Here is a 15,930-nt window from a genome sequence, read left to right as displayed (position 1 = left end):
TGGGTTAGGTGGAGGTCCTGTATGCAGGCTATAACCCACGAGCATTCAGACCTGGCTGACTGGTCCTCCCAGCAGATGTCTGGGTAGTTTAGGTCACCCATGACAACCACATCCCTTGTCCTTAAAGCTTCCGTGAGCTGACCTGAAAATTCCAGGTCCAGCTCATCCCCCTGGTTGGGTGGTCTGTAGTAAACGCCCACTAAGAAGTCCCTTTCCCCCCGACCCCCTTGCATTCTAACCCAGAATGCCTGTTTGCCCCACTTCTGAACCCATCCTGATCATCGAGGATGTGTACTGCGCTTTAACATAGAGAGCTATAACCCACCCCTCCTTTTTTCCCTACTCTATCCCATCTATACAACCTACAGCCCTTGATGGCTACTGCCCAGTCATGGGTAGAATCCCACCACGTTTCTGTAAGCCCAGCCAGGTCTGGGTTTTTGCTAGCTAACAGGAGGGCGAGTTCCTCCTGCTTATTCCCCATACTTCTAGCATTTGTGTAGAGGCAAGTGAGACCTCCTATGGGTGTTCATGCTGCCCTCTTGTTTCCAAGCTTGCCCAGGCCCTTGTCACTTACCTGGGTTGTTCCTACTCGAGTCACCTGGCTTGATGTCAAAGTGTCCTCCTGCATGAACCTAGTTTAAAGCTCACCATTTGAGATTAGCCAACCTGGAAGAGAAGACACGCTTAACCTTTCGGGGAGAAATGTAGCCCATCCTGCCCTAGCATATGTTATGCACAGAAGTGTGGGTAGTGATTGAAGAATCTGAAGCCCACCCAATAACACCAGCTCTGAAGCTGCTGGTTGACCTCTCCGATGCAGGCCTCGTGGTGCTGTCTGCTCACCAGAAGAACAGATGAGAAAACTACCTGTGCTCCTGTCTCCCTAAGCTTGGCCCCCAGAGCCTTATAGTCTCTCATGACACAGTCCAGACTATTCCTGGCCAAGTCATTAGTGCCCACATGGATGAGGATCAAGGGGTAGTGATCAGAGGGACAGATGTCAATAAAGTTATAATAGGTTGTAAAGGATTCTAAAATTAACTTGTACAGCAACTTTTCAAGTCATTTTTCAAGCCAGAATTTGTTTCAACTTGAAAGCAGCAGCACAATTACATTTTTCCAAAGTCTTTTTGATTGATATGGAACAACAAATTACAAAGGTTAGCAGCTCAGTCTGCCTGGGTAGGAAACTGGGGTAAGAAGGAATACAATCTTCATCACAATCTTTGGCTCCTGAACTTCATGAGGTCCCCTTCTCTCATCATGCAAGAACCAGGAGAATACAGTACCAGTGTCTGCACTTGACCCTAAGGACATACTTGCAGCATCTCCCTGCCAACCCTGGGACTACCACTAGGTCCAGGCAGACATAGACAGATTAGTTAAACAGGTGGATCAGAACCAGATGCTGTTCAACAATGAGAAGTATAAAGTGCTCCACCTGGGGAGGAAAAATCTGCAACAAACTTACAGGCTCGGTGATGCGCTACAGTTAGCACAGCAAACAATACACTGGCATGCATCAATTGATACATCTCAAGCAAAATTAAGGAAGTTATTCTCCTGCTCTACTCGGCATTGGTGAGACTGCAGCTGGAGTACTGCATCCAGTTCTGAGTGCCGCACTTAAAGAAGAATGTGGAGAAGCTTGAGAGAGTCCAGAGAAGAGCCACTCATGATTAGAGGCCTGAAGAGCAAGTCATACGAGGAAAGGCTGATAGATATGGAACTATTCAGCCTAGAAGAGAAAAGACTTTGAGGGGATTTGGTGGCAGCTTACAAATATATCAGGGGAGAGCATCAGGGGCTAGGTGAACAACTATTCACCAAAGCGCTCCAGGGGAAAACCAGGAGCAACGGTCATAAACATCCCCTGAAGAAGTTATAATGTATGCATTTTGTAATGTAATGCATTGTGTGCACTGAAAATGTGATATGAGTGTGTGACACAAGGAGAGCAACCTTGTGGAGTCCTGCTGACTGACCATGGACTACAAATCCCAGAGACACCTGGAAGCAGGAAGAGGAAGTGACAAGAAACCCTGCAGAGCCCTGCTTCTGGACTGCAAATCCCAGAAAACCTTGGGGAAGGGGGAATACCTCTGAGCCCTGACTGGCAATGAGCCAGGGTGCCTGGGGGCCATGGTGCCTGCTCTGAGATGGACTGAAGGAGAGTAAAACCTCTGCACAGTGTAGGGGAGCCACAGACTGACTGCACATGATCCCCGACCTACAGACCTGCACAGAGCAACTCTGGACTAAAGGCTGGTTCTTGGGGACACCTCCAGAGGTGGGCATGGGACCCTATGTGCTGAATGTATGTACCCCAGCAGTACTGACCACTACCTATTTACTTGCCCTCTAAGTGTATGTTGTTATACTTTGGTTGCCTATGTACTTGTATTTGTCCCTTCCTGTTGGCCTGTGACCTTAACCCCTAGGACACTCAATATAAGGTAAATCCCTCATTGGCTGTAGTGATTGTGCCTGACACTGCAGGGGTCTGTTATAAGGAAAAACTTCTTCAGGGTTCATGTGACCAGATCCTGGAATAGACTTCCCAGTGTGGGTGGTGCAGGCACCTACCTTGGAGATCTTCAAAAGGAGACTGGACACATACCTTGCTGGGGTTATCTGACGCCACTAGTCTTTCCTGCCCAGAACAGGGGGGCTGGACCTGATGATCTCATGAAGTTCCTTCCAGCCCTAAACTTCTGTGAATACGTGAATCTGTGTAGAAAAACAAACAAAAATAACCACTTTTTCCCCAGTCCATATTCACTCAAGCTTGTTAGTTGGGCATAGTAAATATCTTAGAGTGGTCCCAAGTACATGCCCCAGTATCACTCTCAGTTGCTCTGTGTCAGGCATGTTTACCAGTGTAAATTCAGGGCCAATCTAAGATGTCTATGCTGCCTAATAGCTCTGCTTGGTCATGCGAAGAGTAGGAGCAAACGGGCAGGTCTTGATTCTCAGCAGTCCCAGGCTCATTAGAGAGGCAGTAGAGACATGGCCAAAGAGGCAAGAAGGACAGTTTTTCTCCTTCAGCCAGAAAGTCTGAGCCAGCCTTTGGGCAGCTTGTTTGTAATATGCGCAACACCCCATGTTACCAAGCTTCTGCTCTCAGAGACCTTTGCCTAAGTCAACCCAAATGACTTTTACTACTACAGAGCACTGCCACACTGCAACTTTCTACTCTGCCCATCCCTTCCATGCAGGCCATAATATTGTCCTAAGTGAAAAATTAGTTTAAAATTTATTGTAGCTCTTCACTCAAGGAAAGTTTAAAGAAATTAAAATCGCATTAAACTGTTTTTCTGAAGCCTTCCTTTCTGCCACTCTTCCAAACTGCCCCAACCAAGATCCCCATTATGTCTACCTCCTGTTCCTCAGCCTATCTGAAAGAATCCTCTCTACTGTACATGCTACAGAACAGGATCCTTTTAGTACACCAGCTTTTAAATCATCAGGAAAAAGTTCAGGAGAAAACATGGTTAGATCCATGACCCATAATCAGCAATACTCAGTCAGCAGCTCTCAAGGTACATGTGGCTCTTCAGCTTCTCACCTGGAGATTTTTTTTGTTAGTTGCATAACCTGCTAGGGGTGGTTATGGTGCTGTAGACTTTGGGATAGCACTGACTATTCATGCATCTCTTCAGCCAGTTGGGATTGTATGTCATCTTTCTAAACTAAATCTTAGCTTCAAAAATTGAGATGAAACTTGCTTTCCTATGAACTTAAACAACAGAACTGCCAAATCTTTTCTGCAATAAAACAATTCCTCTTTTGCTTCTCATCTTTCAGAAGATAAAGTGATACCAAAAAAACACATCCCAATTTTATCACAGCCATAGTTCATTCTTAGAATAAAATTTTGAAGATTTGAAAGAAGAGATCAGTACAGAGCCCTGGGGGGTTTATATCTTGTTATATACAGAACTCTGGGGGCTTTATAGCTCTCCTCTGCCACCCCAGCTGCTGTCAAGTAAATTCTAGGCCATTATATCAGGTGTTCTGTGGCTCATTGAAAAAGAACAAAGGGCACATTATTTCCTGGGCTACAGTACTGCAAAAAAAAAACAGTGCTGAAGAGCAGTTGAGAAGTATTTTGAAAAGTTCTAACAGCAGGACCCTTATTAAAATAAGTGTAGGCTGTAAGTCATAGCGATGCAGTCAAAAAAAGCCTTGTTCATAATTTCAGTTTAAGAAAACAAAGTTGTGAACCCAAAAGGAAATTTAAATATTCCTGAAGTCTGATAGTGATCTTTAGAAATGGGCATTTAAAATCAAAGTAACTTCATTTTCATCTCTGTAAGGTGTTGATCTGATTTCCCATTGGGCACTAAGAAAGAAATAACAGAAACCTAGCCTTGTATAATTGCTCTTTATAACTGTTTCATTCCTGCGAGTTTCCAAGACATACGTTTAACCATTTGGAACTATTTAACATAGTAATGTGCTGTATACTGACCTGTTCATAAAACAAGATGAGCATAGTGATGATATTTTTAAATTTCTTCTCACCGTAGTAAGTAGGATGGAGCCATCAAGGAAATTCGCCATTAGAATCTTCTCATAGTAGCAGAAACCTGCATTCAAATAAACCAGTGGAAAACAACTGAGATTCTTCACAGCCTTGCATTCCCAATACAGCTCTGCCTATGGAAAGATTTGAGCACATTTAATTTTCAGCCAACTTATTCCCATATCTGTAGCCAAACCAAAACCTATATTGTTGGTTCGAGGTACCTAACTACTGTTAACATTGATTCCTTAGTTATTCTATTATCTGAATGCAGATGGATAAAAGGCATAATATTAAATTGACTTCAGAAAAAAGAACCCTTTATCTTTCTATCACTGTAATAAAAATACTTACACTGTTAATATAGGTAAGGAAAGACTATATAAGCCTATCGTCATTGTCATGGTTCTTTATATGCACAATTACTTTAAACAAATCCATTTGAATATGTTACACCTTAATAGTTGAAATATTGTTTTCTTCAGAGTATAAAATCACTCAAACTATTCTAAATATCAGTAGCAATAGAAAAGGGCTGAATATTGCATACTCAGGAGATCCAAATATGGATCCTCAGATCTTAAGCTCTGCAGATGCTGGGAAGTCAGTCAAAGCACCAGGAAATTTAAGTTCCATCCTTGAATTCTCATGCTTGCATTGTTCTTCAGTACAGTTGCCCATGCTGTCCACTGTTTTTGTAAGATTATGCACTCACTGATCCTTTTCACCATACATCCTTTCTAAAAACTCAAACAAGGATCCTCTACTTTCCCCATGAGCAATGATTATTATGACACTAAAACTATGGACAAAAGTAACTTTTAAGCATTTTAAATTAGGAGAGGTACTTGCCACACAAGGGCACGCTCAGCTGTTATGATTTAAGTGTTCAAGCACATAATCCCATGTCAATACACTAAAGTTTACTAAAACTCTGTAACTTTAACTCTTAATGAAACAGAGTTAAAGTTTCAATGGCTTTGCTACAGTTGTACTGCTACATTGCAATGGTCCATATTGGTCTCATTTGATACTGCTGCAATTCTTATATTTGTCTGTATCCTTAAGATCTAACAGGGCACATGTACATAAGATGCTTACTGTGGACATAAGATGCTTACTGTGGAGCTGCCTAATTAGCTCCACAGTAAAGTCTAACTGTCTACATGTGAGGCCCTATTAGGCCACAGGAAACTATTTAACTCCACCATAGGTTAGTACTTGTAAATAGAAGTAGTACTATCCTTCAGCAGCATTCTTTAGTGATCGGCAATGTGTAGATGCTGACAGGGCTGGCTGGGGCATGAGGGTGCTTCATTGCAGGACTGCCTGCTAGCTAGCCCCACACTGGAGCACCCATGTGCCCCAGCCAGCCCCTCCACAGCACATTGAGTGGGGTCAGAGCAGCCCCAGGCTGGCAGGCTGACCCCCCATGCCTCGTGCCAGCCAGGGCTGCTCTGCCCCAGCTCAACATGCTGCAGTCCCAGGCGCACATGAAGACGTGGCACCTGGGAGCAATCAACTTTGGTACAGTATGCACCAGAGTTTATTTATTTGCATTAATTTCACATGTAGATGCACCCACAGAGTTGGTAAAAAAAAAAATAAAAAAAAATACAAAAGCAGGGTTTTTTATCCATTAGAAAATGCTGAGTAAATTAAAATAAAACATTTTTCAGGAAGATAATATCTTTGTTAAAATGTGACAGGAAATCTAAAACTCTGAGTTAACATCAAGTATTTTGAATGTTTTGTTTTGCAAAGATTCCAAGACTCCTGCTTTTGTGCCCAATTCAAGATTTAATGAAATGTCAAAATCCTGGGGGGGGGGGGTCTCAAGAGATAGGAAATCCAGTTTTTTACCAGCTCTAGTAATTAATATAATTACAAAAATATTAGCCTGTAATAAGCTGGAAGATTATTATGAATTCATTCTATGCCTTATCCAGTAATTTTGACCAAACAGGTTTTTAGTCATCACATCTGAATTAAAACTATGCTTGATACCAGCTTTCTTTATACCACCAACTTATTTTTAATAAATACTTTATATTCAGTAATTAATTAAATAACATTCTATATTTTCTTTGTTCAGGAAGAAAAGGAAGGTTGGAAAATGGCTCCTAGTAATTTTCTTCCTATAATGGAAGAAGGAAACAACTGGTACAAAGGTCAGTAGAAAAATGAACATCATCATAGCTGAACTAATCTTTCAACTGAACTTAGACTGGATATGTAATATCAAAATAACCTTAATGCCCAAGTTTTAGAACATTACACATGTTCAAATTTCGGATTTGGCCACCGAATCAGGCTGAATCTCCTCCAAATCAAATCAGCAACTGAAGCTTTGCACAGCCCTAGTGGCCACCTCTCATCCCTCCGCCTCCCACCAGGGCCTTTCTGCCAATCAGCAGTGAAGGGCAGGGCCAGAGAAGCACATGCAAGAAATATCCATGAAACTTGCTCTTTATGCCATGACCAACCCCTGAAAATTGTTTGGTCTCACTGCAATTTAAGTAGGTCTCTAGCAATGACTAGTCACTAAATAGAAAGTACTACCTGGTAGTTCAGGTTACAGCCAGAATCTCTTACATTCTGTTCACTATCTTTTGTCACATTCATCAACATACCTGTTTGGTTCACTCCTTCTTACATTGTAGCTGGGCAGGTTTTTGTATTCAAATTTATTTTTAAAATGAAATATAGATTTTTTTTCTAAAAGAAAAAAAATGTGAAAAGCAACTGATTTTTAGCTCTTTCATTTCTTACAAAAGTTATTGTAATTTTTTAAAAATTGAAAGTTTTATTTTTACAAAAATATTTGTAAGGTAGAGACCTACTGACTGTTTCATGGAAAAGAAATCCATTTTTTCTGTAAATGAACATAAAAAATGATGTTTTTATTCAAAAGTTTGAAATGTTCCAGGATTCTTTCTACCACCTCCATTCTCTTCCCTCCTCCATGCACCTTCTTTGTCCCCGTCTCCCATCCACTGGTCTGCAACACACACCCTAAACAGACAAATGAACAAGCCACTAAGCCTCCCCAACAAAAGGGCCGGAGAGGGGAAAAATAAAGGAGTGAGTAAATGCAAAAGGTGACCTTTAGGCCCTAGGGTGATTCATAGATGCTAGGGTCAGAAGGGACCTCAATAGATCATCGAGTCCGACCCCCTGCATAGGCAGGAAAGAGTGCTGGGTTCAGATGACCCCAGCTAGATGCATATCTAACCTCCTCTTGAAGACCCCCAGGGTAGGGGAGAGCACCACCTCCCTTGGCAGCCCGTTCCAGACCCTGGCCACTCTAACTGTGAAGAAGTTCTTCCTAATGTCCAGTCTAAATCTGCTCTCTGCTAGCTTGTGGCCATTATTTCTTGTAACCCCCGGGGGCGCCTTGGTGAATAAAACCTCACCAATTCCCTTCTGTGCCCCCGTGATGAACTTATAGGCAGCCACAAGGTCACCTCTCAACCTTCTCTTGCGGAGGCTGAAGAGGTCCATGTGCCCCAGTCTCTCCTCATAGGGCTTGGCCTGAAAGCCCTTAACCATCCGAGTGGCTCTTCTCTGGACCCTCTCCAGGTTATCCACATCCCTTTTGAAGTGTGGCGCCCAAAACTGCATGCAGCATTCCAACTGCGGTCTGACCAGCACCCGATAGAGGGGAAGTGTCACTTCCTTGGATCTGTTTGTCATGCATCTGCTGATGCACGATAAAGTGCCATTAGCTTTTCTGAAGGTTTCGTCACACTGCTGACTCATGTTCATCTTGGAGTCCACTAGGACTCCAAGATCCCTTTCCACTTCCGTTCCACCAAGTAGGTCATTTCCTAGGCAGTAGGTATGCTGGACATTTTTCCTCCCTAGGTGCAGCACTTTGCATTTCTCCTTGTTGAATTGCATTCTGTTGTTTTCTGCCCATATGTCCAACCTGTCCAGGTCTGCTTGTAGTTGTTCCCTGCCCTCTGGCGTGTCCACTTCTACCCACAGTTTTGTGTCATCTGCAAACTTGGACAGAATACACTTCACTCCTTTGTCCAAGTCACTGATGAAGACATTGAAGAGTATCGGTCCAAGGACCAATTAATGTCTCAAAGGTTCAGACAAGCACCAGTTAGAATAATTATCTGACCTGGAAATGCCTGAGACCAAACTCATAATCAAAGCTCTTGAGTTTCCCTTGGAGTATCACCCATTTCCATCCATATTTCCCTTATGAGAAAGTTGGAATTTTGAAAAAATCTTTCCTTTAGAACTCTGCAGTGCTACTGACTTGCTAAATTCCTCATCTGAAGTTCTCCATTGTTCTCAAGAGGTATTATAATAACTGGCTTCAAGTTTCATGTCTGATGTGGGTCGGCCGTGGGAAGAACAAGTTCACAACTAATTTCCAACTTTATATCAGCCAACTTCTCCCTGACCTCTACCTTACTAACAAGTGGAATTTCTCTTATATATTATAAATCAGAGTTGCTGTATGGCAAAGAATCAAAGAAGGGGTCTTAGCTCCATATTCTGCCATTGAGTGCACACATATGGTTCCCACTGAAATCAACAGGAGTTGTATATGCACTGCATACACACACATAAAGGCAGAAGATACAGGTCTTTAACTTGTGAGGTATTTTTGTGCTTCCTGCCTAGCATGCTTAAGGCTAGTTTGTGTCTTCTCCCAGCATGGATTCAAAATAGAGGCAGAGAGATGGGTACAATCAGTGGCTCCTAATCTTGCTCCTCCTCTCTCCCTGGTAAGGAACAATGCATTAGTAGCATTATTGATGGCAGCCTCTACAGAAGGAAGCAAGGAGAAGGCAAGTCCTCCTTCAAGTTACTGCTGGTCGGGCTTCATGAAGCACACTATCCCCTCTTAATGAGTAGGGGTGCTACAACTGTGCTTCCATGGTCCCTAGCCTTCCATGGAGGCAATTAAAAACTTAAAAGCTAATTTTTCAGCTCTCAGAAATTTTGCAAACTGACTGCCAACAGCTTCATTAATTTGTGCTCATTTACAAAGTGTATAAAATTTGAATAGCAAGTTCCAATAGCATACTATTTTTGGGGTCCACGCATCTTCAGGCATTTAAATAGTATTTTTAAGCATTTGCACTAATGTATGTTACTGAGAATAAGAGTAGTCTCTAGAGATGTGGGTGGAGTGGGGGCAGAGTCCCAAATTTAACAGTTAGCTCTTGCAAAACATATCCATTTGTTATTTCTCCTGCTTGAGCGCGGATAGGGGGCAAGTTAATTATTAAAAGCTTAACTAAAAACAGATGTGTACATGTTGCTATAAATTCTACATGTAGCCAAAGTATGTTATTTTTTAATCCTCCTTAAGAGGATACATTTTCAGGGGCTCAAAATATGAAGTTTTACAAGTCTTGATAAATTATTGGATAAATTATGTGTCCACATTACACACTTGCTTATGTTTCCAGGAGCCTTTAACAATGAGCCTCTTTAGATCAAAGACTTTGCTAGGATATTTTGTGATAAGACTGGAACTGCAACCTAGGATTCAGTTTTAACTCAATTCTGTGCATTAGTGTTTAGTCCAGCCCATCAAAGCTGTTGAGCAGACCCAAGGCAGTAACTGTATACTTCAGCCTGTATGGCTAGGGGCAGACATTATACATAAACAGGTAGAAGTGATCAGAACTCAATTCAAATCTGTTCAAACCAGCACAACAAAAGTTCAGTGCACATAAACTGCTTCAACCGGTTTAAGATAAACATGGATGGATGTAGTATCAGGCTTAACTGATTTAGGTTAAATAAGTTTATTGAACTTCTATCCCAGTTCCTCTCCAGTTTCCAGGTAACTCACAGTCCCCCAGCATCCCAGGATGGTTTGTACCTCCCCTGCAAACCACCCTGCACCTTGTGGTGTGGGGAGGGTTAACCTTAGCCCAAGCTGCCTGCTCCAGCCCAGCAGGGAGGCATGTCTAGTGCCCCCTAGATTCTAGCCTGGGCTACTGCAGGGATGTGGCTGCATTTCTGGAATCAAAAGTGAATGTCTGTTCACTTGCTTAGCGGTTCAATCTATGCAGTTTAGACTAATCCATGAAGATTGAATAGATTCAGGCTTTCTGATTGTCTGTACTTAGCCCATATGTTATGTACATAACACCCAGAATCCTTGAAGAAGGAACAATACTACCCAAAAGATTGAAAGAATAGCTGTGGTTCTATGCATGGTCAACTTACATACATAAAGAGTCTGAAGTTTTCCATGTTTGCTCCATTTTTTGTTTTTCTTTATTTATGCTTAAAACTATTTAATCCACTATCTAATCCATGATCTTGCACATATCTCTGCATTTCAGTGTTATTGGTTCCTATTTACTGCACCTTGCCTACCTCATTTGCAACTAGCCCTCAGTACATTTTACTACCTTACAAGATAGGTAAGCAAAGAATGCTTGCTCAGAATGCTATATTATTCTTGTTTGGATTAATATTACTCAAAAATATATTGTTTATGTGTAAACTGCAGTTTTCCAAAGTCTCCAAATCAATTCAAGAACACTTTTTCACAAGCACATTCTAAGGCATCTTTCAAATTTCAAGTTTTAATTTGTGGTTGCTTCCATCACGAAACTATTCAGAACACATCCATATTTTTTATACTGGGAACATATTTTTGTTCTGTTATTTCATAAAAACGCTAGATTGTAATCTTTCAGAGTTACCACTGATATCCTCATTTGGCAGTGAATAAACTTAAACATTTTAAATCTAATAAACAAGCATTAATATGCATGACTGAGGACAAGGCTTTACAACAGGAACCTAAATTATAATTGTCACTACCATCCACTAGAAATGTGTGAATAGTAGAATATTTTTATTCTATGAACAATCCCCCACAAAAAATTCAATTCAGAGCAATCTGAAACAACACGTCTAATTTTCATATTATTTAATCATTTTCTGTCCATTTTATAGAGTTCAATTTCAAAGCAAAAATTAAAAAAAACTTTAATAGTTTTAACTTTTCACAAGCTTTCAAGCAGCAAAAAGACTTTGGAATCTCAAAATAATTCACCTATTTATAGTTGAAAATGGGGGGAAAAGATTCCAGAAAAGTCAGTTTGTGGAATTTAACCCTCCCCCAAGCTCCCCCCTCTCACCCCATTGCAATTTTTGTTGGTGAATTTAGTATTCACTGCCAAAATTTCTCCCGGCTGTACTTACAACACACATTTTATGTACTGTAGTCTAAAGAAAGTAACCTCTGCCTGCCTATGAATGTAGTATCTGCATAATTTATATGTATGGCAGAGGCACCAATTGTTCTTGAGATGTTAGTATAAACTACCAGACATATGTATTTGGCCCTCCAACACTGGCCCTCCCCCAGCCCTGCTCCTTGGAGGCAGCGGCAGTGTAGAATGCTGGCAGAGGGGGATGGAGGGGATAGCAGGGCAAACTTCCCCCCACCCCACCCTGTTCCTAGGAAGCAGCGGTGGCACGGGGTGGTGGACGGCAGCACTCCGTCCCCACCACCCTCCCTCACCCCCCGTCATTCTTGACAGGCAATTTGCTAGTATTATTATAATATTGCATGCCTCAGCTTTCCTAACTTGCTGGTACACAGGGAGAGAAGGGCTTTATTCATAGATTGTAGAGTTGGAAGGGACCACAATGGATCATCGTGTCTGACCCCCTGCCCCTGGCAGAAAAGAGGACCAAGGTCAGATGACCCCAACTAGGTGACTATCAAGCCTCCTCTTGAAGACCTCCAAGTTAGGTGATAGTACTACCTCTCTTGGAAGCCCATGTTAGATTCTGACCACACTTATTGTAAGATATTTCTTCCTAATGTCTAATCTAAATCTGCCCTCCACTAGTTTGCACCCATTATTCCTAGTTACTCCCTGGGGCCCTCTGGTAAATAGCACATCACCAATTCCCTGTTGTCCTCCCTTGATAAACTTATAGGCGGCTACAAGGTCTACCCTCAGACGTCTCTTGTGAAGGCTGAAGAGATCCAGATCTCTTAACCTTCCCTCGTAGGATCTTTCACGGAGGCCACTAATCATGTGAGTGGCCCTCCTCTGAACCCTCTCCAGATTCTCCGAGTCCCTTTTGAAGTGTGTTACCCAAAACTGGACACAGTACTCCAACTGCAGCCTGACCAACACCACATAGAGGGGAAGCATCACCTCCCTTGAGCTGTTGGTCATGCATCTGCTAATACATGACAAGGTGCAATTGGCCTTGTTGATAGCCTCGTTATGCTGCCGGCTCATGTTCATCTTGGCATCAACTATGACTCCAAGATCTCTCTCAGCCTCTGAGCTCCTAAGGAGGTCATCCCCCAACCTATAGGTGTGCTGGGGATTCCTCCTTCCTGGGCGGAGTACCTCACATTTATCTTTGTTGAACTGCATCCTATTTCTCTCTGCCCATTGATCCAACCTGTCCAGGTTGGCCTGTATCTGCTCCCTGCCCTCCGGTGTGTTAATTTTGCCCCATAACTTGGTATCATTGTTGAACTTGGAGAGGGTGCTTTCCACACCCTCGTCCAAATCACTGATGAAGATGTTAAATAACACTGGTCCAAGGACCGAACCCTGCGGGACCCCACTGCCCACCTCCTTACAAGCCGAGAACGACCCATCTACCACCACTCTCTGGGTGCGGTCCTTAAGCCAGTTGGCCACCCGCCTGACTGTGTAGGCACCCACTCCACAGCCTGCTAGCTTCCCTATGAGAATAGAATGCAAAACTGGGTCAAAGCCTTTTTAAAATCCAGGTAGATGACATCTGCCTCAGCTCTAATGTCAGGGCAGTGTGTGACCTGGTCATAAAAGGCTATAAGGTTTGTCAGGCAGGATCTACCTGTGATGAACCCGTGCTGGTTTCCTTTCAGCATCATTTCCCCTGCTGGGCCTTCACAAATGCGCTCTTTGATGATTTTTTCCAGTATTTTCCCAGGGATAGAGGTAAGACTGACTGGCCTAAAGTTACTTGGCTTATTAATTATGTTTGGAAGAATAGGCAAGGGTTTGTTTGTGATATCTATTATTAGATCAACTGTGTATTTGGGAGACATGTTGGGAAATGTTTCTGTCATGATGTGCCCTTCTTCAGGTCTAGAAAGAACATGCCCCAGTGCTCCATTAGGGGAGAATACGCCATTAAGCAAACAAAGAATTACTCTGCAAATATTGACACACCAAGCCCTGCACTTGAAGGAACTCCCTGCTGTTTCTGGAGCCAGGGAGGCACTGGAGAAGGACAGCATATCTGAGAGAAGATCCTGAAAAATGCTATATCCAGAGACAAGGGAGAGAGGGAGAGAAAAGACAGGATAAGGAGGCTGGGAGTCTTGAGAGATAACTGCTAAGACTCTCTCTCTGAGGCTTTTTTCCTGACAAGGGGTTGGAGGATTGTTCTAACTTTGATGGTTTGGGAAATATAGGAGAAGCATACATTGGTGATATTTTTCATTGGACTAATTGTATTGTTGGGTGAGATGGTAGACCATGGGCAGGGCTTTGTAAGGGGGTGAAGGAACAGGAGCTAGTACTGCAAAAGTGGCTGCACCTTTATTCCCAGCTTCCCTTCTCCCCACTGAGGCAGGCAGACTATGATGTGGAAGTAGCACATAGGGACTTTTTTTTTTTTTGTTAGGGCCTGATTCAGGTAAGAATTCCCCCACCCCACCACTCTCAGCACCCCTCCCTTTATCCTCTGTGCTCGCCAGCATGTCCCCACCCCTCCCCTGCTCAACATCACCCTTGTCCCAAGCTGCCCTGAGGGCTGAGAAGCTCCAGAGCCACTCCTGCCCTGCTCCAGCCAGGGCTGCACTGCACAGGAATTGCAAAAATCCTTAAAAATTTAAAAATCTTTAACACAGGGGGCCCAGCTCATCTGGAAAAGGCAGCAGTGTTAGCAGTGGGTGCCCTTTCCCTGCATTTGCTCCCAGGCTAGCAGGGAACACTTGAGGGGACCAGGCCAGGTAGCCAGAGACAGCTGGAACACTGGCAGCAGCAGGCAGGGGAAGAGATATGCCACTAAACACAAAGGGAAAGTAAAGCATTCTTGCATGCTTTGGGGACTTAAAAGACATCCCTGGCTGTTGCTGCTATGGCATGGTCTGAAAGGGAGGTGCGACTATGCCACTGCACCCTTTCTGAATCTAGTGCTGTGGCAGACCACACTGTGGATTTTCCATTGTAAATAATTAATTTCATTAGCTTCCATACTGTAGTCAGGTTGGGGTCAGGGCTGGATTAATCCATAGGCAAACTAGGCACATGCGTAGGGCCTTGAGCTGTGGGGGGACCCAGTCCTTCCCTCTCCGGTGGCACCAAGAATGGCTCCATCCACCTCCCTTCCCCTCCCCTCTGTCTGCTTGGCTGCTGCAGTGGCTGCTTCCTAGCAGCAGCTCCAAGCCCTGCTCCCTGTGGGCAACAGTACCAGGGTGGGGAGCGGGGTCTCGACCAAATGTGTAGTTGGGATTTCCTGATAAGCACTGCTTGGGCTTTAGAGCATAAGGACTCTGCCTGTTGTACTGCTGCTGTTCAATAAAAGTTGTAGTGGTTTAAGAAGAGCTGCTTGCTCTGATGTATTCTGTCCCCTCAAAAATGTAAAGTCCCTCCCCAGAAGCCCAGCCAGAAGGTAGCTCTCTGAAGGGGGCTACAAATAACTAGGGAGGTAAGGAACAAAAAGGCTGGGTCTCAGAGTCCCAGGAGCCAGGGGCTCATCCTCTCTAGAAGCTATGCCTAGGCTGGATTCAGGGGCTATTCCAAGAGACTATGTAAGGCTTGGAATCACAAGCAAGTGCTCCCCTAAGTGTTCTGTGACAAATCTCTTATCCTTACAACATCCCTGAAATAGGAAAGTGCCATTTTACAGAGAGGAAACAGAAGCTCTTCACTTGCCCATGGTCACACAGGATGTCTGAGGTAGAAGAGGAACTGAGCCTGTTTCTCTCATAATCCAAGCTAGTGGTCTAATTGTCAGACCATCCTTCCTCTCCTAGTTGACAATGTTTTTGGATCTGCTCAGACATTTTTGTCTTACATCAAATGATCTTAAACCTTGTTAATCAGCAGATTGGAAATTTCATATTTAAGAAAAAAGGCCTGATAATAAAGATAAAATAATCCTCTTTATTGATAAAAGACTCCTGTCTGCCATTAAAAATGAAAAGAAAAAAAAATATTATCAGTAATGAAAAAGCTAAACTTGCTAAGAATGGGCAGGTACTCCATAGGTGCTGAGGCTGGCAGTCATGTTAGCTCAAAAAGCAGCTGCTATCATCTATAGAGAGATTTAACAGAAGTATGAATATAGAAAATTGCATGTATTGGCATTGCACCCCCAAAAAAAATCCCATAACAAAATGACCCTGTATGTAACCAAACACTATGTACACTTGACTA

The 15,930-nt window shown here is 43.1% G+C and overlaps 1 protein-coding gene and 1 long non-coding RNA gene across 12 annotated transcripts in view; one reads left to right on the top strand and one right to left on the bottom strand.

Annotated features, from left to right (window-relative positions):
- IQCA1 (IQ motif containing with AAA domain 1) overlaps positions 1-15,930 on the top strand; it is a 192,448-nt gene that overhangs the window by 119,197 nt on the left and 57,321 nt on the right. For 4 of the 5 annotated variants that reach the window (XM_059727177.1, XM_019492023.2, XM_019492025.2 and 1 more), the window contains exons 9-10: positions 6,627-6,702; positions 10,858-10,938. In XM_059727177.1, coding sequence (XP_059583160.1) covers positions 6,627-6,702; positions 10,858-10,938 — 157 coding nt within the window. The remainder of the gene's footprint in view (positions 1-6,626; positions 6,703-10,857; positions 10,939-15,930) is intronic. The other variant, XM_014594399.3, reaches the window with a different exon arrangement.
- LOC106738522 (uncharacterized) overlaps positions 1-15,930 on the bottom strand; it is a 137,720-nt gene that overhangs the window by 90,441 nt on the left and 31,349 nt on the right. For 5 of the 7 annotated variants that reach the window (XR_009462059.1, XR_009462057.1, XR_009462058.1 and 2 more), the window contains 3 exons: positions 4,478-4,595; positions 2,624-2,733; positions 578-669 (listed from right to left, as the gene is read on the bottom strand). This is a non-coding gene — a long non-coding RNA (uncharacterized LOC106738522). The remainder of the gene's footprint in view (positions 1-577; positions 670-2,623; positions 2,734-4,477; positions 4,596-15,930) is intronic. The other 2 variants (XR_009462063.1, XR_009462062.1) reach the window with 2 other exon arrangements.

Source organism: Alligator mississippiensis, chromosome 4, assembly GCF_030867095.1.
Source record: "Alligator mississippiensis isolate rAllMis1 chromosome 4, rAllMis1, whole genome shotgun sequence".
Taxonomy (NCBI): domain Eukaryota; kingdom Metazoa; phylum Chordata; order Crocodylia; family Alligatoridae; genus Alligator; species Alligator mississippiensis.
The sequence above is the reverse complement of the archived record's forward strand: the minus strand, read 5'-3'. Positions and strand labels throughout refer to the sequence as shown.